At 37.5% G+C, this 20,901-nt stretch overlaps 1 protein-coding gene and 1 long non-coding RNA gene across 5 annotated transcripts in view; one reads left to right on the plus strand and one right to left on the minus strand.

Moving 5' to 3' along the window:
• Positions 1–20,901, plus strand: part of CACHD1 (cache domain containing 1) — a 145,097-nt gene that overhangs the window by 108,990 nt on the left and 15,206 nt on the right. For all 3 annotated transcript variants that reach the window (XM_039328941.1, XM_039328942.1, XM_039328943.1), the window contains exons 12-20: positions 49–166; positions 847–1,015; positions 5,193–5,335; positions 6,131–6,312; positions 7,496–7,606; positions 13,894–14,016; positions 16,715–16,814; positions 17,921–18,037; positions 19,954–20,114. In XM_039328941.1, coding sequence (XP_039184875.1) covers positions 49–166; positions 847–1,015; positions 5,193–5,335; positions 6,131–6,312; positions 7,496–7,606; positions 13,894–14,016; positions 16,715–16,814; positions 17,921–18,037; positions 19,954–20,114 — 1,224 coding nt within the window. The remainder of the gene's footprint in view (positions 1–48; positions 167–846; positions 1,016–5,192; positions 5,336–6,130; positions 6,313–7,495; positions 7,607–13,893; positions 14,017–16,714; positions 16,815–17,920; positions 18,038–19,953; positions 20,115–20,901) is intronic.
• Positions 11,255–20,901, minus strand: part of LOC120301543 — a 32,822-nt gene continuing 23,175 nt past the window's right edge. The window contains exons 3-4 of one of the 2 annotated variants that reach the window (XR_005554937.1): positions 14,446–14,638; positions 11,255–11,412 (exon numbers count right to left, since the gene is read on the minus strand). This is a non-coding gene — a long non-coding RNA (uncharacterized LOC120301543). Of the gene's footprint in view, positions 11,413–14,186; positions 14,639–20,901 lie in introns of those variants that run through there. The other variant, XR_005554938.1, reaches the window with a different exon arrangement.

Consider the following 20,901-nt stretch of genomic DNA (forward strand, 5'->3'; position numbering starts at 1 on the left):
GGTTTCCCATTTTAAGTAGTTGATGGATGTTATTTGTTGCCAACTTAGCCTCCCCCTGGGCAGTCAACTTATTACGGTCCCGGTGAATTCGTCACTGTCTTGGCATGTCAACAAATTGCGTGAAATTGGGAAAGATGCCTACAATGTGAGTTATGCCTGGAAAATGGTAAGTGACACTTGAAGATATGATAATATATTGAAGCTGAAGGCATTTTTTTAATTGCAGCAAAACAGGCATTCTTTTTCTTAGATTTCCAAGCAATAGGAGTCTTATTACATGCCTCCAGGCCAGTCAGAATCAAGGTTTAAGTCTAGTGTTTGCTGTGGCTGAGAGTTGTATCTTGGTAAATACTTGGGAATTATGCCACATAAATTAAAAAAAAAATAAACTGCTTATAGTGAATGCCTATTTATGCCTGCTGTGTCACTTAGTCTTCAGAAATTAATAGGATGCATTCCTGTGAAGAAAAATTGCTGCAAGGATTGATCATGTTAATTTTGAACATTTAAATTGATTCTCAGATAAAAGAATGTCCAAGCCTATGTTGGTCATGATTTGATAGTCAACGTGTATGAAAATTCTTTATAAATTTAATAGGATGAATTAATTTGGAAAATTGATCCGGAAAATTACATAACTTACACTGTTATAATAAATAAATTAGAAAATCACAAATCTCAAAGAGCCCAAGAGAAAGGAATGTTTAAAGAAAGTGTGGGTCTTTGAAAATGTAGACCAGAAATGTTTACTTACTGTACATTAAAATATTTATAAACTTTTCAGTTTTGCTTCTTAATTTAAAATAGAACGCATTCTTTATTAAATCATGCTTGCTTATATTTTAGGTTCAAGACACATCTTTCATTTTGTGTATAGTTGTAATACAACCAGAAATACCTGTTAGACAACTTAAAAATCTCAACACTGTACCCAGTAGTAAACTTCTTTATCATCGTCTGGATCTCTTAGGCCAGCCCAATGCTTGTCTGCATTTCAAACAACTGGCAACCTTAGGTAAAGTATTTCTTTTCCTAATATCTGTCCCACCCTTTCTTAAGAAAGTTCAACTAGCTCTGATAAGTTATCAGAATCCCTGATAAGTTATCAGAATCCCTGTTTATTTATTTTTGAAATTCTTTCAGGTAGGATTTCAATCATTTCAGGATAACAGATTATCTTAGAATCAAACTGTCTTTTAGGTTATCTTCCAGATAGTTTTTAAAAGTATGAACTACATTACAATGTTCATAAAGAGGCTTAAAGAAATGAAATATATCATAATTTTAGATTTTCCTGAACTGAGGTCATGTTATCCATATTCAAAACTAGCCTTAACCTTATCCCAAAAACTGTCATTTTGCCTCACTTCTAACTGGTAAGGACCGATAGTTCCTTATGTCTCTTTGGTACTTGTGCGATATAATAAGCATCCTCTTGTCTTTTAATCAAAGTTTGAATCCTAATCCTGAAACTTTTTCCCAGTCTTAAACACTAATCCTGTAGACCTCTGAGGCTAACTATTAAAACATACTAAAGAAAGTATCCATCCAAGTATCTTAGTTAATACAGGGGATAGGACTTGTGGTGCATGGTTTTGGAGAAATTTCCAGCTAATACGAAGCCAGTAACCTTCTTGAATTTCTGTCCCAGATATTGCTAGCCAGCAGCACCCATCATTTCTGATATTCACTGGTTTGGATTAATGAGAGTTACAATTCAACAACTTTTTGGGATCACACATTGGAACTATTAGTTTATGCATTAGGATAGAATTGTTACCAATTGGGGGAGCCCAATAGAAAATTTATAGAGAGCATATAAAGAGAAATTGTCAAAAGTGTAATTCAATTTGGCTGAGAGAGGTTCCATAATTTTATTCAGACAAATGCAGAAATTGCATTGCTGAGCTTCCTAGCTGGCTCAAAGATTACAGAGCTTAGGAGCCAGAGAATTAGGCTCTGGGAGGTGTCAAGATGAAAGCCAATAGAAAAGTGATTTTTTTTCCCCCATCAGCAAGAAATGAAAATAAAAAGATAAGACTTTAATCATGCACATTTTATCTTGATACATCTTTTTCTTCTAATTCCACTATTTGACTAATAGACTTCATGCTTTTGTTTTTAGTAGGATTGCCTTAGTCTGGCATATAATTAAATGTTCTTAATGGATAATTGACAGGGAGAATCATATCATTCTTTTGTATGTAGAAGACCTTAAGTTCAGTCCTTGGCATCTTCAGAAAGGATTAGAAAAACCAGCTTGAAACATTAGGGAACTGCTAGCAGCCAATATCAACAACACTAAGCCAGAAGGTCAAAGGGTCTAATTCAATATAAAGTTTGTCTTCCTTTCAGTCACCCTATTTTAGTGAATTCTAGCAACTGTTGGCCAAATGGACCTGGCTACAAATTAGTTAAATGTACAAGTGAAATGAAGTGTCTTGGCATTGTCTATTTTTTCGCTTCTAAAAAGTTTGAAATAAATATACCTTGAAAATAGACAGCTGTATAACTTACCTTCCAGAAAACAGAATGTGTTAAGTATGAGTCATGTTGTTACACTATTTCAAAGCTGAGTTTGATTCTCCTGGCTGTCAAATAAATCATTAGCAATAACATGAAAACATTGAAGTCCATGCCAGTCATGGTGCATCCTAGTAATTTTGGAATTATGCAGATTTTATTCCTAGCTATAAATATTTAATACTGTCAATCTTTGTAAAAGGAAGCTAGAACTCTGGAGAGAATGGACTTTGAAATATTTTTAATTGGCAAGTTCAGAGATATTAAAACTGTTTAAAACTTTTGAATTCAGTGAAGCATTGTCTTTTTTAAAAAAATAAATCAGAATAAATTTATACAGTAAAACCAGGCACATTCACTTTAGAAGTTTGCTCCAGGTCATGCTGAAATAGGAAATTTAAAGTTAGAGAAATAATAAGTTGTTTTTGAAACAAAAGATTTTTCATCATACAGTTTCACATTTTTTTTTCTTACATTTTAATTCCTCAGTAAAGACATTATCAATCTCTTTCCTGTTACCCCTTTAAATGTGCATAGTTAAAATGCTTGTTTGGAAACTATTTACAAAAAATGGGTTATTGTATAGTAATTATTATTGCTATCCACTTAAGGGCTGAGGAAAATTAATAAACAATATAAAGGTGAGGAAAAAGATTTCCAGCTTATTTTTTCCATTCAACATGTTATATTAAATACAGTGTGTACACCAATACTTTCCTATTTAGTAACTTCCAGATGCTGACTGAGAATTATGAGAGCAGAATCTGGATATTACTAGATTGGGGAAAGTTGATGCATACATTGAAAAATCCTAGTGCCTCCAGATTACTGTTTCTGTTGTTCCTAGTGGATCAGCACTGACTTTTCTCTGCATTAGTGGTCAATCAGAGACCGGTGAGAACTTGGGAGCATTTTCAATATACCAGAAGTAACATTCTACATTTTAGACTCAGGCTTATTCCTCACCATCCGGTTTGCTTTTGACAACTGTTTTTCTATGGCTGGATACTTTGTAATTATTTACTATTAGGTGGACTGATTGTAGAAGGGACTTAAAATAACCTGATCTTCGTATGTGTATTTTAATACCACCTCAGCAAATGGTAGCATCTGGTTGAATGTTTTTTTGAACACACTTTCATCGTGTAGCCCGTGGTTAGAATGCAGTACTGCAGGCTACTTCTGCCGACTCCCCGTGCCAGCAGTTTGGCAGTTCGAGTCTCACTGGCTTAAGGTTGACTCAGCCTTCCATTCTTCTGAGCTCAGTAAAACGAGGACCCAGATTGTTGAGGGCAATATGTTGATTCTGTAAACTGCTTAGAGAAGGCTGTAAAGCACTGTGAAGCGGTATACAAGTCTAAGTGCTAATGCTATTCCTATTGTGTGCTAAACATGGTGAATCATTATTTGAGTGGAATACCCCTTGGGAATTCCAGGACTTGAGACAAGTCAAGGAAATCAAAACTAATATTCCAGAAGAAGTCAAAAGCAAACTAGTTTCACCCTTTCACCAGGAAAATTGAATGGACATGCTCACTAAGTCAGCAGGAGTTGAGATTGAATTTATTTATTTATTTATGAGACTTATATACCGCTTTAAGTGCAAGCACTCTCTGAGCAGTGTACACCAGTAAGCAATGTATATATATATTTACATTGCCCCCAACAATCTGGGTCCTCATTTTACCTACCCCTGAAGGATGGAAGGCTGAGTCAACCTTGAGCTGGTGAGATTTGAACCGCTGACCTGCTGAACACAGTCAGCTAAAGTGGCCTGCAGTACTGCACTCTAATTGCTGCGCCACCTCGGCTCTTGAAGGGACTTGAATTGAAGGGACTTCACATTATTACAGCCTAGGTCAGTTGTTCTCAACCTGTGGGTCGGGACCCCATTTGGGGTCGAACGACCATTTCACGGGAGTCGCCAAACAAGGCAATCCGCCATTTTCCCCCCCTTTTCCTTAGCTGTGCTACTCCCTTTTATTCTATTGGCTTTTGAAAGCCAATAGAATAGACTCTCTTGAATAGAGTCTAATTCTATTGGCTTTCAAAAGCCAATAGGAATTGTCCAGGCTGTCTCTGCCCTGCTGAGACCGCCAAAAGTCCCATTCTGCAAACGGTGCTGCACCAGTTGAGTAGTCCTTGACTTACGACCGGTTGAGTAGTCCTCGACTTACAACCGGTTGGGGGTCGCGGCATTAAAAAGGTTGAGAACCACTGGCCTAGGTAACTGTCTACCATTTCCACTCACCCACCCCAACTACTCCATTTTCCTATAATATCCTGAAGTATGATAGGTGTTTCTTCTGTTTCAATCTTCTTGTTGTATAGCAGTGTTTCCCAAACTTGACAATTTTAAGGCGTTGCTGGCTGTGGAATTCTGGGAGTTGAAGTCCTCATGCCTTAAAATTGTCAAGTTTGGGAAACACTGTTGTATAGAAATGGTAGGGAATTAAGAGAATGTTAAGTAGTACAGTTTCATTACAACAGTACACCCTGGTGGCGAGAAGCACAATAGTATTTCATTTGAATTGTTTTTTCTTAAATTGCACATGCTCAGACACTACAATTTATCTGGGGTAGGGGTCCAACTAGGTAATGGATTTTCTACAGCTGGGTTCTAGGGGACATTTTCTGACTTAAACCATTTATCTGTTCTGTCTTTCCAGAAAGCCCTACAGTGATGTTATCTGCAGGTGGTTTTTCGTCTCCATATGAACATCTAAGTCAGCCCGAGACCAAGAGGATGGTGGAACATTATACAGCATATCTGAGTGACAACACCCGCCTCATTGCCAACCCTGGGCTGAAAGTATGATTTTTGAGCCCATTTTATCTTTCATACTTTTATGATGCTTCTGTCCTTGGGGATGTTGTGCTAATTGTTGAAACTGTTTGATGTGAGATTTGAAAGGAGCAACTGGGTTTTGAAGATCTGTGATGAATATTTGGCTAGGTTTTGGGTTTTTGTTTGATCGGGTAGCTGATTTTTATGGTTCTTTGAGTTGCACCATTTTTTAATTCTTTGTTCTGTTTTTTTTAATTAATTTTTTTATCTCAAGTAAATTTCGTTCTTGGCAACATGAAAAATGTAGTACATTTAAAGTTGGACTATTTATTTTCTTTGAAGAAGAATGAACAATATTCACTAAGACAGTTTCTAAGCCAACTGTATCCCAAAACGGATTTCCAAAGTACTGATTTAAAATCATGGTTCCAAATTGCTTACCTAAGAAAAACAGGCAGCAGTTTTTGATAGGAAAAAAAAAGTTTTGTTAGATAGGAGTGTGAACAATATGGAAATCAGGTCAATGTTACAAACATGGAAAAAACCAAATGCTCTTCATTTCGGAAAGTATAGAAAATTAAAAACACAAGGGTTTAGATTCAGAGGAAAACATTAAATATTGTGAATACTGCCAAAGTATTTCATTAGTGTTAGGATTTACTAAAAAAAAATATTAGATCCATTTGGGGAGAGAAGATTTTGAAGTAGTAATTGGGTTTAGATTATCTCCTATGAATCAGTAAGAAACTCTGCAAGCAGCTTATTATCTTTTCAGTCAAGTTTTAAAGGAACCCTGCTAAGTCTGTCTTTGTTTTGCAGTTCTCTGTCAGAAATGAAGTAATGGCTACCAGTCACGTCACAGATGAATGGATGACACAAATGGAAATGAGTAGCTTGAACAGTTACATTGTCCGCCGTTACATAGCAACGCCCAATGGGGTGCTCAGAATTTATCCTGGTTCCCTCATGGACAAAGCATTTGATTCCACTAGGAGACAATGGTGAGTTTTAGGATCCCATTATGAAAGGTTTAAGAAAACCATTTAGGCTAATAATATTGAATGAGAGTGAATATTCCGTGATGGATTTATAGGAAAAATAAATCCCTGGCGGATTAAATATCTTCATGTGTAATAGTATAGTTTGTGTTAATGTATTAAATTTTTGTTAGCTGCTTGCTTTTTAACAGGCAAATTCTCTTTCTTTGCCCTTTGGTGGATCAGCAAATTCATTCGGATACTAAAATCTGCTATTTACAAAATGCATCAGAACTTATCTTCCGGGGTTCTCTATGAATTTCAGATCCTCATGGCATTGTTGCTTTTCACACTATTTTGAGGAGCTGCTCTCCTGTAGTGTAGATTTCCTCTGCTGTAATCCCATTTTAAGTTGTCTATTAATTATGCACAAACTTGGCTTAAGAAAATGTTTTGTATACATTGTAAACGAGATAATAACCATGAGGAAACTCCTAAATGTATCCTATTCCACATGCTCTGTGAGAACTAAGCCATTTTGCTAATCAAAGCAGAAGCCAGTGAATTTAACCAAATGCAGAATGCCTGTCCCTAGCTGTCAGTCCTTTCTGCCAATCCTATCAATCCATCTCTTCCTTGTTTTTATCTTCTGGAACAGCAAAGTATTGGAGAATTGAAATAACCATTTCTTTACCACTTTTTCCTTTAGAGTTCAGATATTTCTATATACTTAATTATAAGAAGCTAGTTACAAACACACTGTTTAAATTAGAAAAATTGAGAAGGTACAAGTAGAAGGGTTGCCCCAACACTAGCAAGAAATTGATACCTTTGATACTTCCAGAGATGATTCTTGAAATAGGAAAAATGAAGTTCATATTTTCAGTGCAACTGTTCATTAGGACATTCAGTTCTCTTGAAATGAGCCTCACTAATTTGTGTCTGTCATCTTTTAATAATTATAGATTCATCATCATAATATTACTGTATTGACACATTTTAATTCTAAAAATATTTGGCCTTTAAAAACATGAAATATGGAAAACAGATTTGATAGATGACTTCAACTAATTTTAAACTGTCCGCGTTTCTATGGTTTTTTGCATTTCCTCATAATTTCAGAAGTCGAGCTCGCATATTACAAGGTTCATTTTGTCATGTGAAATTATTCTGTTACATCAAAAGTGATCATTTTGTTTTCTGATAGGTACCTCCATGCAGTGGCTAATCCAGGATTAATTACTTTCACTGGGCCATATTTAGATGTTGGAGGAGCAGGCTATGTGGTTACCATCAGTCATACTGTCCATTCCTCAAGGTAATGTTTGTATTTAGCAGTGATGACCATATCTTGATCTCCAAATAAATTAGCCCACTAATTTATGGAAAAATAAACTAGATCAGCATTTCACCCCATTTTTAGTGGGGCAGCAGAAAGATTCGGAGTGTTGAATTTATGAACTACAACATTGCCCATTGACCAGAAGGCAAAGTAGCGATATTGGTCCAATTGTCTCCTCTTTCTCGCTGATCTTACGTAATGTTCTTTATCACCTCAGCTGATCTGTAGCATTTTTCTCCTGGCCATGTAAGTGTACTGCCAAAGAAAGCCTTCATTTTTATTTTGTAAGAATACCTCTAGAATAGGTGCAGATTCTTTAATAATATTCTTGAAATAAAGATGATGCTTAGGGGTCCGCTTTATTTTGTATTATACTAGCTACTCATTTGTTCATTTTTATTTTTCTTGATGAAGGCGTGAGCCAAAAGAGATAGCTGTGATGTATTTAGTACCATGAGCAACATACTGGAATCCAAACATTAAGTAAACTGAAAGTAAAATGCAGAGTTGTACTTTATGTTAAACAAACATGCTTCCCAAGCCGACTGGATTTGCCAGGATTCCTGGGAATTGTAGTGCTACAACCTCTGGAGTGAGCTAAGTACTAGAGGGATGGATGGCATATGATATCTTCAGAAAATACAGCTTGCATATCTTTCAGACTACATCAGTAGTTTCTGATCTTTGAGTATGATAGCTAAGAGTAGTCCAAAATTTCTGGATGCTAGATTGGCTGGTTGGACCTGTTTCTGTGTGCAACCCTGAACTTCTTTTGGATAACTAAGTTTAGTAGCATGTTTAACTACAGTTGGCTCTTGTGGAAGGCATGGAACTTTGTGATTCCTGGTGATGTGGAATTTGGAATGTTTAAGCAAATTTCAGGTTAGAGAGAAGAAGCTTTTGTCTGCATGTGAAAAAAAAAAGGGAGCACAAGGGAGCAATTCTCCTGCAATTCCATGCCAAAATAAGATCCTTGAACCAGAGGTCTTCAAAGGGAGGCTTGAACTTGCCCTTAATGATTTCTTGTGAAAATGTGATCTATCTGCAACTATATTGGAGAGAGGTCTTCAGCACTGTACATGTATATCCTTTCACCAAAATTGTTTTAGGTACTATAATAGTAGCAGAGGACTGAAAGAGGATCCTTTTTTCCTTCTGCACATTGTTGTAAATACATGCAAGTACAGGCTTTCGAAGACAGCTTTTTATGGCCCTTTCATGTGTCAGTTGCTAAGGCAACAATATGCAATCTTGAGCTATGGAGTAAAATATGGATATCAGCAGACCTCCACGTCTGGGCGAGATATTATCATTTATTCACAGCTGCTGTTCCTACTTCTGCATCTTTTAAGCCTCAATATACAGAACACATACCCAGTATCTTTTATAAGGACCTGGGCCTCCAGGTTCAATTGTCGGGCTTGTATGTATGGCTAAGGCTTGTTTAGATTGTCATGATGTGCTGAGTTTAGTAGCTGGGTGGTAGGGAGTCTTACTCATGATAATACAAGAATGTTAAGTGGGAGTAATCAATCACATCCAGTGGGGTGGCAAGATATAAGGGTATGTGGGAATGACCTTGGGAGTCGGGAAAGAGCTGAAGCCAGGGGAACCATTGGATAAACAGCAGCTTAGGCCACAGCAGGAATGTGGGCATTATCAACATTTCAAAAAGTATCCTCCCTTGTTTCTTGCACTGTAACAGCTATAGGGCAGAAATGTATTTTCAGAAGTACAATTCTGCTAATGTGATTTTACAATAAAGCTAGTTCATCTGGGCATGCTTCTTGTCTGGATTACCTTGCAAAGCCAACATAAGTTGAAAAACGGCTGGTTTGTTAGATAGAATTGAAACTGGATGAATCCTATGAGCCTTCCACACGTGGCATTTATGACAATTACCACTGATATTGTACCGCTGAATTCCTCTCTGGGGCATCTCCTTTTGAAAATACTAGCAGTGCTGGAGATTCATGGGGTTTGGACGTGGCTCTCATACAAAAGGTCTCACTACTCCTGCCATCATGTGAATTCCATAGCTTGTCTGGGCAATTTTATATGAGGCCACATCTTAGTCTTCTGATTAATTTCGACTCAATTTTACGGCATGAAAAAAAAACATGGTTTGAATTCCTAGCACTGCCACAGATTTCACTTGAAATTTATATGCAGGAAGAATGACATTTAGTGAGCAAGCAGCTTGTTCTGTGCAACAGCCACTCAGATTTCTTGCCAAGCAGTCAGACAAATGCATACTGAATGCATTGAAAATGGAGGCTAGCAATTTAATTTTTATCCCTTCTGCTAGGGAATGTTTGTTACTTAGGGACCGCCATAGCTCAGGGGATAGGGAATTGACAGATGATGGTTTTTTGCATTATCCTTTTAGCTGTTGAAGGGAACATTGTTTGGCTCAAAGTATCCCAAGCCATCCTGAAATTGGTGGCTTCGAAATGCTTAGGAGAGATTGGGGAGTGAAAACAATGCCATGTAAAAATGGCCTTAGGAAAATGTTTCTCCCACTGCAGGGAATTTATTCACTTATCCAGCATATTTCTATGCCACTGTAATTAAACAATGTGATGGCTTACATAGGGAAAAATGCAATGTGAAACCTACCTAAATTATAAACAACAAAATACAGCGAATACAACAAAACACAGAACTTTATAGAGGAGAAAATAGGGAACTTAAAGTAAAAGAGTGTATAGTATAGTCTTTACTTCTTAAAAGTCTTTGGTTATTGTACTGTCATTCTCTGCCTGGGCTCTGATTTGATATGATATGCCATAGACTTAACGGGCGAAAGGAGAGAGGGAAGGAAGAGAGGCTGAGGATGCACAACCAAGTAAAATTGTGTATGATACATGCATTTCAAGTTGAGAAACAGGATGAATAGGAATTGGTGGTTGCTATCAATGGTTGAGAGTTACATTTTATCAAAAGTCCTAAGCTGTCATGACCTATAGCTTATTTCATTAGATGCACCACAAGAGATTATTATCCCTTGGATAAAGTGTGGTGCAGGTAATCCTCGAGTTACAACAGTTCATTTAGTGACTGTTCGAAGTTACAACAGCACTGAAAAAGTGACTTATAATCATTTTTCACGCTTATGATTGTTGCAGCATCCCCAGGGTCACAGTGATGAAAATTTGGGTGCTTGGCAATTGGTTCCTATTTATGCAGTTTCCCGGGGTCATGTGATCCCCTTTTGTGACCTTCTAACAATCAAAGTCAATGGAAAAACTAGATTCACTTAACAGAAGTGTTACTAACTTAACAACTGCAGTGATTCATTTAACAACTGTGGCAAGAAAGTTTGTAAAATGGGGCCAAAGTAAGAAATGTCTCACTTAACCGCAGAAATTTAGGGCTCAATTGTGGTCGTAAGTCGAGGACAACCTGTAGTCTGAAAAGGGGCACCTCCTGATTTTTGGCTATAGGATGTGTCTGTGTGTGGGTGTGTATCTTGTGATCCTTGTTATTTATTTCCTATTTCAACTATGTTTTACAGGTATATAAAGACTGTAAAGCTTTTTGATTGGGTAACTATTTCCCATTGATTTAGAGACACTTCTGTCCATACTGCAGTTTTATTTCCTTTAAGTTTCTATTATAACTTGTTTCCCCCCCCCCCCCAGATAGCTTAAGAGAGAATCCTGGATGCATAATATTGCACCAGATTTGTGTTACAGCATCGTGGCGTAGCATACAAAAACTAGATTTTTTGCCAGAAAAGGACTTTTCTTTTGGATTCCCGCATGGATCCTTAATCTCTTCTGCAAAGAAAAAAAAAATAGTTTGACAAGGCAATCCTGATACAATTATCTTTTCAGAAAAGAGACTTTTCTTCCCCCAGCTGAATTTTATCCCCTAAAGGAACATTTGAATATAAGCTGATTTCAGGTCTAAACCCTAAATTCCTAACCAATTTGATGGGCAATTAGGTGTCCATATTCATTTCTAAACCAGAGCTTTTGACCTTTCAGCTACTTGGAATTTTTAGTATCTTTGCAGGGAATTCATATTCCCTTTCCCGTGATGGGAGGAAGTGAAAAGCTGTGAAGAATTTTAATAGGCAGAAGGTCTGAAGGCCATGCAGTTCCCCACAAGCTGAAAAGAATCTGATTCTTTAAACAGCATCTACCCACGTAAGGCGTCTATATTTCTGTAGCTGCTGGAACGCTGTGAGGGACCTGGAGGCTGTCATGAGCCCTGGGATTGTATCTATTGCTTTGTTTTTTGTTTACGTTTCAGCTCTTTTCTCTTTTTGAAGTTTATCTGCCATCGCTCTTATTTTAATGAAGACCAGTACCAATTTCAGGAGAGCTAAAGTCAGTCACCCTTTCAATTTGGACAAAGCAGTTGTGTTGTATTTTTATATGGTTTAGAAAAAGATCAGGTTTCAAATTAAAAGTGCTATAAACAGAACTCTTGTTTTGCTTCTCGTGTATATAGTTATTTATGCAAGAGAAAAATGGATGCTGAAAATAAGGTTTTCCGAAATGAGAATTCTGTGCATTGCCAGAGAATACTAAATAAATTGTAATACAGATTTTTTTTTAAAGTGCCGCAAAATGCTTTTTCTGTTAGATTTTAATAATCCAGTAAATGCAAATGTTCGGTTTGTTCTTATCTTCTTTTAGTGGGGCTTTTCTTTAAATTAAATATACTTTGTTTTTTTCCCTGCATAACTTTTCATTTAGCTGTAGAAAGCATTCTGGAAAATACATGCTTGTACAGTTTCTTGAGAATTCCTAAAATTATATCTCCACTTCCCTTGTTTTATCTTATCCTGTCTTCCTTTTATTCACATTAAGTAATGTGTCAATTGAGCATTTCCTGCTAATAATTTGGCCAGGATTTTGATTTAAATTAAGAAATGTAGTGCACAAAAGTGTGATACCCAAGTTAAAAAAAATAAAATAATATTCTGCTCAACATGCTGATATACTGTTAAATGTATAAGACTGAAGAGATGAGAGGTATAAAATTCTAATTTGCATTAGGACACCCCTCACTAATCATAAAATCTTGATTCACTTGAGAAAAATTTGGCCAACTGAAACTTTAATTCAGTTTTAAAGAAAATTAGTGACATATCTCATGTAAGTAATATTTTATGGTATGATTAGAAGGAAAGAAATAAAGGTGAAGAAAACTTGCCAGATACTATTTCATCTCAGTTGATTAATTTACTATTTTCCATCTTGACTCATCAGCTGAATTTTATAATATTGTTTACTGAAAAAAATGCATACATACATCCCACTAAGCTATTTATTTGATTTTGGCTTAGCATAATGTGGTTGGTAAACTACTGCAATATGTTAAACTTACAGTCTAGCAGGTTGGTTAATTGAAAATACATTTAAACAGATCGGTAGCTTAGATTGTCATATGAAATTAGCCACTGCATACCAACATGTTGCGACTGTAGCCAAATTGATGAATTTTCTGCTTCAAACGTTGGCGCCATCCCTGGAGGTCTTTTATGGATTACTTAAAAGCCTTCCTTTTGCTTACTGCTGATATAAGCATGCTATCGATTGTAGGATTGTGTATAGTTTCAGATTTAATTTGGAAGATGCGTTTCAGAATATAATACATAGGAGACCAATTACAGCACCAGACTATAGCTCTTTAAAGCATCTGCATCTTTTTCTGGAATCATGCAATTGTAGGGAATGCATCCCTGCAGGAGCCTCATCATTCTGGGGGGGGGGGAATACCCCACAGAGACTTTAAGGAACAATCCAGAAGCTGATTGTTCCTCTGCAATGTATTCTGAAGCGCCGTCTTTACGGAAAATCCAGAGCATTGCAGGGCAGGACTTGCGTCTGTTGCACCTGCCTCCTCTTTTGTTGTTGTTGTTTACTATATTGCTTTTTGCAATTGCTTTTTCCTCTTGCTCTTGATTTTTCTCTGATCTTATTTTATAGTTTTGGTTTTGTCTTTATTGCCAGCTTGAATGGTATACAGTAGCATGAAAGCATACAGACCCATGTGCATATAATCAGGACCCAGACAAAGCTGTTTCTGTTAAGTTTCTGTTTGTTTTCTTTTGTTCTCTGCAGGAGAATCTGCAGAGATGAATTAAGTTATGAATGCTTGCTCCTATTGTTTGTGAAAGTCCAAGATTAAAAAGCTATATATAATTTACAGAGTTCTTACTCCTTTAAATTCCCCTTTCTAGGCAATATTTTGGCTATTTTCTTAATTCTTAGTCTCTCAAGAGGTGCTCTTATGCTTGTTTGTAGCTCACAGATGTCTTCTGGCCATTCTGTTGCGGTGATGGGCATTGATTTTACTCTGCGATATTTCTACAAAGTACTAATGGACCTGTTACCAGTTTGTAACCAAGACGGAGGCAATAAAATAAGGTAAAATGATACGCAATCCCTTTGCTTTAATTTTATACTGTGTGTGTGTGTGTGTGTGTGTGTGTGTGTGTGTGTGTATTCTTTCCATTTACTACACTACAGTTTGATGCCATTAAGCCTGACAGAAATTCTAGATGTTAGGAGAAAAATTAAAATAGTCAAAATCTTAATTCTGAAAGAAAGTCTTTTAATCTGTGTCAAGAAGACAAATAGCTTGCAGTTCAATTCAGAAATCAACTAGTTTTCAGTGATATTTGCTTTTTCTAATCAAGAGATTGTTTGATTTCTGAAATATTTAAGGGTATATTTGATAGGTATATAAAATTGGAAGACAAAAATGAATATTGCACGAGGATGAAAACATGGGGAAACACCTTAAGTATTGAAGAATTGCATGCATAAATGAACAAAAACAGATGTTGAGATGACCTGTATTCAGATTTGAAGAAGTGCTTGGTTTCCAGTTTGACCAAGAGATGGGATCCTTTCCTCCTTCATCAATGCATTAAATGATCGGCATTAATCACTTCCAGAGGTCCGTTTGTCCCAGCCTATTGTCCATAGGTATATTACCTCCCTGCTGCTGCCCATCAATCATCTGATTCTTAACCTTGAGAATGAGCTGGAGGAAAGGAAATACATTGAACAATGAGAAGAAATAGATGCTGAAGACAAGACAAATAGTAAAAAAAGAAGAGAGAATGCAATTATCTAGCAAGGAAAGCTAGAATGAAAGACCATGTAGCACTATATATCTCGGGCTCCAGAAGCAACCTATACTGTTGGACTTGTATAGATTGACTACTTGTATTGACTACAAGTTATTTGCCATCTTGCCAAGCACAGCACTTTGAGATTGTGTTCTTGATCATGGCATGATCTTTTTTTTTTTTTTTTTTTTGCAAAATAAGAAAGATTGGAACAGATTGGGAAGCAAACTATTCTCCTTTCCCCTTTAACCCCCACTACGTCCTCCAAAACAAATCAGTATATTCTTGGTAAAATTACGCTTACAATGCAGCTCTACTCAGAAATATTAACCATTTTCTTCCATGCTAAGTGTGTAAGATTGCAAGATTATTGATGAAATTATGGAATATAAAAGGGATACATAGATCTTTTCTGTATCTTTTCCACAGTTTTATGAGTTATGATCACCAGGCTGATTGATTAAAAAGAAAAAAGAAAATTCTGCCCTTGTCTTCCATCTTCGGTGAAAGATAATGAAAAATTTACAAAATTTAGGATAACTCATCTGATGGCTGGCATTTTTCGATAAAGTAGAATATTTCAATATGATTTTAGATCAGTGTTTCTCAACCTTGACAATTTTAAGGCATATAAACTTCAACTCCCAGAATTCCATAGCCAGCAACGTTGGCTGTGGAATTCTGGGAGTTGAAGTCCACATGCCTTAAAATTGTCAAGGTTGAGAAACATTGTTTTAGATGTAGCTGTGAAACAGAAACTGTTTGGGTCACTTTGGTGATACAATATTCACTAATGACTGGACAAATAATGGGTTGATGTGATTATTAGACCTCTCAACTACTTTCGCCGCTACTGAATCTAATATCATCCTAGGCTACTTGGGATAAGTGAAACTTGATTGATATGGCTTTATGGTATCTTTAGTTCTTCTCGGAGGATTAATCTTAGAAACTCATGCTGGAAAATTCTTTCACTGCTTGGCACAAAATTCTGTAATTTACATGCATTTGCCTAAGGGGATATTTTATTTCAGCCTTAGTGAAAAGCAACCCCATTCTGAACCTTCTGTTGGAATAAAATTTGAACTACTTCAAGTGATGTAATTCCAGTCAAACAAGACCCCCAACATACTCTAAGTGTTCCATTATTGGAATGTGAAATAACATTGAATCCAGCAAAAATTAAGTTTAATATACCCAACGAACATCACAGTCCTCCCCACTCAAATAATATTTCTATATGGCTTTAGAATTGGGAGGACTTTATTCCAAATTCATCTGAATGTAGTGTCTACTTTTTCCATGTTGAAACTGGCCTTGGCTGCAACAACTGTCAAAAAATAGAAAGCCAACTATAATTTGGCAGTGCAATGCATTTTAGAAATTGTCTTAAAAAATTCATTAGAAGTCAATCTTAGGACTCTTGTAACACACAAAGTTCTACTGCTGAAATTGGCAGTTGAGAACAAAATAATGTCTTTGTTCCAAATTAGGAACACTTGGAAAAGAGGTTCTATGCTTCAGAAATTTGGAACTTGCAACCTTTCGTGTTTTTCTCCAATCCCTAATTCCTTTTCCTCGCTTATGTTTTTGTATTTTGTTCTTTCTGTGTTGCTCTATTGTTGTGAGTATCCAAGAATTGATTGGAGTTGGGTGGCATCTAAATGGAATGTCTAGATCAGAGGTCCCCACCTTTTGGGCACCAAGGACCGGTTCTGTGGAGAGAGGTTTTTCTGCAGACTGGAGTGGGCGTGGTTTTGTGTGCTGCCTGCTTTCCACAGATGGAGTTTTACTTGTTTGTGCGGACCGGTTGCTGGCATGCCACAACCCGGTACTAGTCCACAGATTGGGGGTTGGGGACCCCTGGTCTAGATAAACAAACACATATGTTTTGCATGCACATGCTTGTTTGGCAAACTATACAGCCTGCTACCTAATAATACATGTATTCTGATCTATGATTTCTTTTACTGTTTGCTTTTTGATAGATGTTTTATTATGGAAGACAGAGGATATCTTGTGGCACATCCAACTCTTATTGATCCGAAAGCTCATGCTCCAGTAGAACAACAACATATCACACACAAGGTTTGCCTGCTCCATGGTGTTTTGATATATAAGTAGTCCTTGAGTTACAACCACACATTCAACAGCTATTCAAAGTTACAACAGCATTAAATGAGGGGGACTTATGACCAAGTCTGCAGAGTTGCAGCTGTTGCAGCATCCTCACAGTTATGTGATTGTGGTCTAGGTGCTTTGGTTACCAGCTCACAATTATGACAGCAAGCCATGGTTATGTGATCACAATCACTTTTTTAAAAATATAATTTAATTGAAATTTTAATAAATACAAGTAAAAACTAACAAAATTAATATTTAAAGAGAATAATAGAAAAAAGGAAAATTGCAGAAAAAAGGAAAAAAGAAAGCATAAGAAGTAGTTTCTAATTTTCTTTACAACAGTTTTAAGTATAAATTTATCTCTTGCTGTATGGTTGCACCGTAGCTTTCATTTTTTTCTTTAATCTATTTTTTTCTAATCATCGAAGCCATATACTATACATTCATTTTGTCCTGCTTCATGCAAAATGTCTATGAAGGCTATCCAGTCAGCAATACATTCAGATAATGTCTTTCCTCTGATCAGAACTATCTTTGGCCATCTCGGCAAGTTCCATCATCTTCACCATCCATTCCTCCATTGCGAGTAATGTTCACTGGAAGCTCTTCATGATCCCTGCTTGCTTCCCACAAGCAAAGTGAACGGGGAAGCCAGTTGAAAGTTAGAAGTCGCTCCTGCTCCCACTATTTTTGTCTGCCTGTGCTCCATAGTGCCTGCCCACTGCATATCCTGATCTCCCACAGCATCAGGTGACACTCCGAAGCAGCTGCTCACAGTGTCCCCTGCCCCTCCATGCATCCACTGGCCTGCTTGCCTGCAAAACCCCCATGTGGTCCTGGGGTTATGATGGCAACCAGAACTGCCAGTATGCTGTTGCTAAGTGATGCAATCGTGTGATGTTGTTCTTTACAACCACACTGCTTAGTGATAGAAATTCCAGTCCCAATTTCCCTTGTAACTCAAGTACTGTTTGTGCATAGATATAACTGCCAGTTTAAGAAGAGAAATTACACTGCTGATATTTGTAAAATTATAACACTATTAACAGTCTTTTACTTTTTATTTGTAGGAACCTCTTGTGGCAAATGATATCCTAAATCATCCAAACTTTGTGAAGAAAAATTTGTGTAACAGTTTCAGTGACAGAACTGTCCAGAGATTTTATAAATTTAATACTAGCCTGATGGTATGCTATATAATATAACTGAGTCTTTAAACTGTTTATATTTAAATAGAATATAACTTGTATCAGAGACAATATAACAAGTGATTTTGCAACATTGGTCTGATAGTCTGAATGTAGATCATGGGGCACTTTATTTATACATCTTAAATCCATAAGTATTATGGGTGAACTTTTTGGCAGTCTGCTTTATCCCAGTCAGTGACCAAAATTTTAAAAACACTACTAGCAAATTACAGTTAATTTGGATTTGCATTGGTTTTTGCAGCTTCAATGCTGAAACGCAGGTGTTTCTTTGCTACAGGGACGGGGCAAAAAAAGAAGTTTTCAGTATAGATACCGGAGCATGTTATCAATCTTCATGCTTTCCAAGCACTTTTGGGAACATGGAAATTATACCTGATGATGTCATTCCATACAATAGCCTACAAGACTGGTAATACGGAACTCATATAGAGGGCATTCAGTTGGGAAAGTGCATTAGGTTAGCAAGGCATAGAAAACCATAGATTTAATACTTAGTTTAGATAGTATCCTATGGCAAATGCAATATTCTTTAACTATGCAAATCTATAATGGAACAACTTTTAAAATAGTGTGCTCAGGTGTTTTTTTTTTTTGCTGCAGTTCAAAGTTTGTTCCAAAACTAGAAAAAGTAAAAAAAAAAAAAAGTGAATTGAAATTATGAGAGGGCTGGTACATTTTCCCTATTACAAAAGGCACTAAGGATTTTATAACTTGAAATGAAAAAAAAGTACTAGTTACTTATGATGATCATATGCCGTCTTCCAAGATCAGAGGAGCCTTGTCCTAATGAACTGTGGCAAGAAAGCAGCAGCAGGAGGCTGCTGTAGACTTATGTAAACATCTCAGGAGGTTGTGGCCACTGTGGAGAACAGGTTACTGGGAGCTTTTTCTGGGATCCAGCAGACTGCTTGGATACATAGCTGAAATGGGATATGTGACACTCTGGAATAATCGTTGTATTATTATTTGAGTTCATTAATGGACGAGTGGACATTTGTCCTTGCATTTGAAATATAAGTGTATTCCAGCTACTGACTCTAATTCTTCCTTCTCTCTAATGATTGGGAAAGTTGGGAGAAACAATGTAATAGATGATTTGCTGTTTCAACAATATTATTTGAATCAGAAACTTGCTAGCCAGATAGTGATAGGGCAGTGATGGTGAACCTTTCAGAGACCGAGTGCCCAAAACCCGCCCCCCCACCCGTCTCCGCTCCGCCGTGCCCACTGGGCTACCCACCACCTCCACGGCCCACCATAGATCACCCAGGTAGCCCCGCAGCGCCATGGTGGCCACGCCCTCCACTTGTGCCCCACAGCATCATCTGCGCACGATGGGGCACAAGGGCGGAGTCTTGTCCCTGCTGCCCGGCTACCATGTCCTTGGCTGTGCTGCTTCATGTGGGCCATGCCCAGGGGCAACTCTCCTCTGGGGGCTGCTGGTGAGGAGGGTGCTGTAGGAGGAGGCGGGGCTGGGGCAACAGTGTGTGTGCCCACAGAGAGGGCTCCGAGTGCCGCCTCTAGCACACGTGCCATAGGTTTGCCACCACTGTGATAGGGCCTCATGATTTTTTTCTTCTCGGTTTGCAAAAATTGTTTTCAAAAGGTAACAAATGTGAGAGGTATATTCAATGCTTGCTCACCCATAGCAAACTGACATCCAGTTAAATTATATCGTTTTAGTCAGAAAATTTTATTCCCTACAGCTTATGTACTTTTTTATCTGGTTGGGATAATTTGTGTGTTGAAGTATTGATTGCTGATGAGAGTTCATTTAGGGGACAGAGTAGGCTTACAGTCTAGCTGATAACATTTGTCGTAACAAGAATACTTCGCTTCACTGGGAAACATGTTTTCTGCCACATGTCTGATGTGTTTTCCTTCCCCCCTAGGGTGATCTGACAAATCTTGTGCACGGCAGCCACTGTTCTAAATACAGGCTGACAAGAATACCTGGAACCAATGCCTTTGTTGGAATAGTAAATGAAACCTGTGACTCACTTGCTTTCTGTGCCTGCAGTATGGTAGACAGGCTCTGTCTGAACTGTCACAGGTAAGAGGACATTTGAAATGAGACATGATTGGATTATACTTTGGATTGTGCTTCTTTAAAATGGAGGGATTGCAGGGCCTCAAGTTACTGTGCATTTGATTTACAGTAGCTGAATGAAGCAGCATGTGACTCCACAGGCATGTTAAGTCTTATTTACAAAACGCCTAGGCAGATTATTTATTCACTATGTAAGGTACAGCTCAGTATTCTGTGTGAGGGAGAAGCAAAACATTTCTGGCTATACCTGGTCATTTTGACATCCAAACATTTGATTTATGGGATCCAGCAGACTCTCCTGCTTTCTTCCAGAAGAGTAGTCATATTTTTTTATGTATATGTATTGGATTTTTATGATTGTATAAGTAACCTAAGGTGATGAACATACCTAATAGTGCTTCTTCCTATTTTCCTCACAACAACAGCCCTGTGGGGTGAGTTGGGCTGAGAGAGAATGATTATCCAAAGTCACCCAGCCAGCTTTCAAGCCTAAAGTAGAACTAGAATTTACACTCTCCTGCTCTCTAGGCCAGCACCTTCAATCACTAGACCTGTTGTATAGTTTACAGACTGGTTTCTTTTTTGTTGCAGTTATCTTAGAAGACAGGGCTATACTTTCTTTTGAAGGAGCAGGGCTATCACATATCTAACCTAACCTCCTTGTTGGATAGTTATTGGGTCACCAAGCTATGGCTGCACTTCTGTGGGCCAAAGCTGAGCTGTGTGTAGCAGAAACCAGTTACAGTCTGGAGGACAGCCTGTCAGTCAGCACATGAGCTGTGGCCATTTT

Source organism: Crotalus tigris, unplaced genomic scaffold (assembly GCF_016545835.1).
Source record: "Crotalus tigris isolate CLP2741 ecotype Arizona unplaced genomic scaffold, ASM1654583v1 scf7180000024385.1074895, whole genome shotgun sequence".
Taxonomy (NCBI): Eukaryota; Metazoa; Chordata; class Lepidosauria; order Squamata; family Viperidae; genus Crotalus; species Crotalus tigris.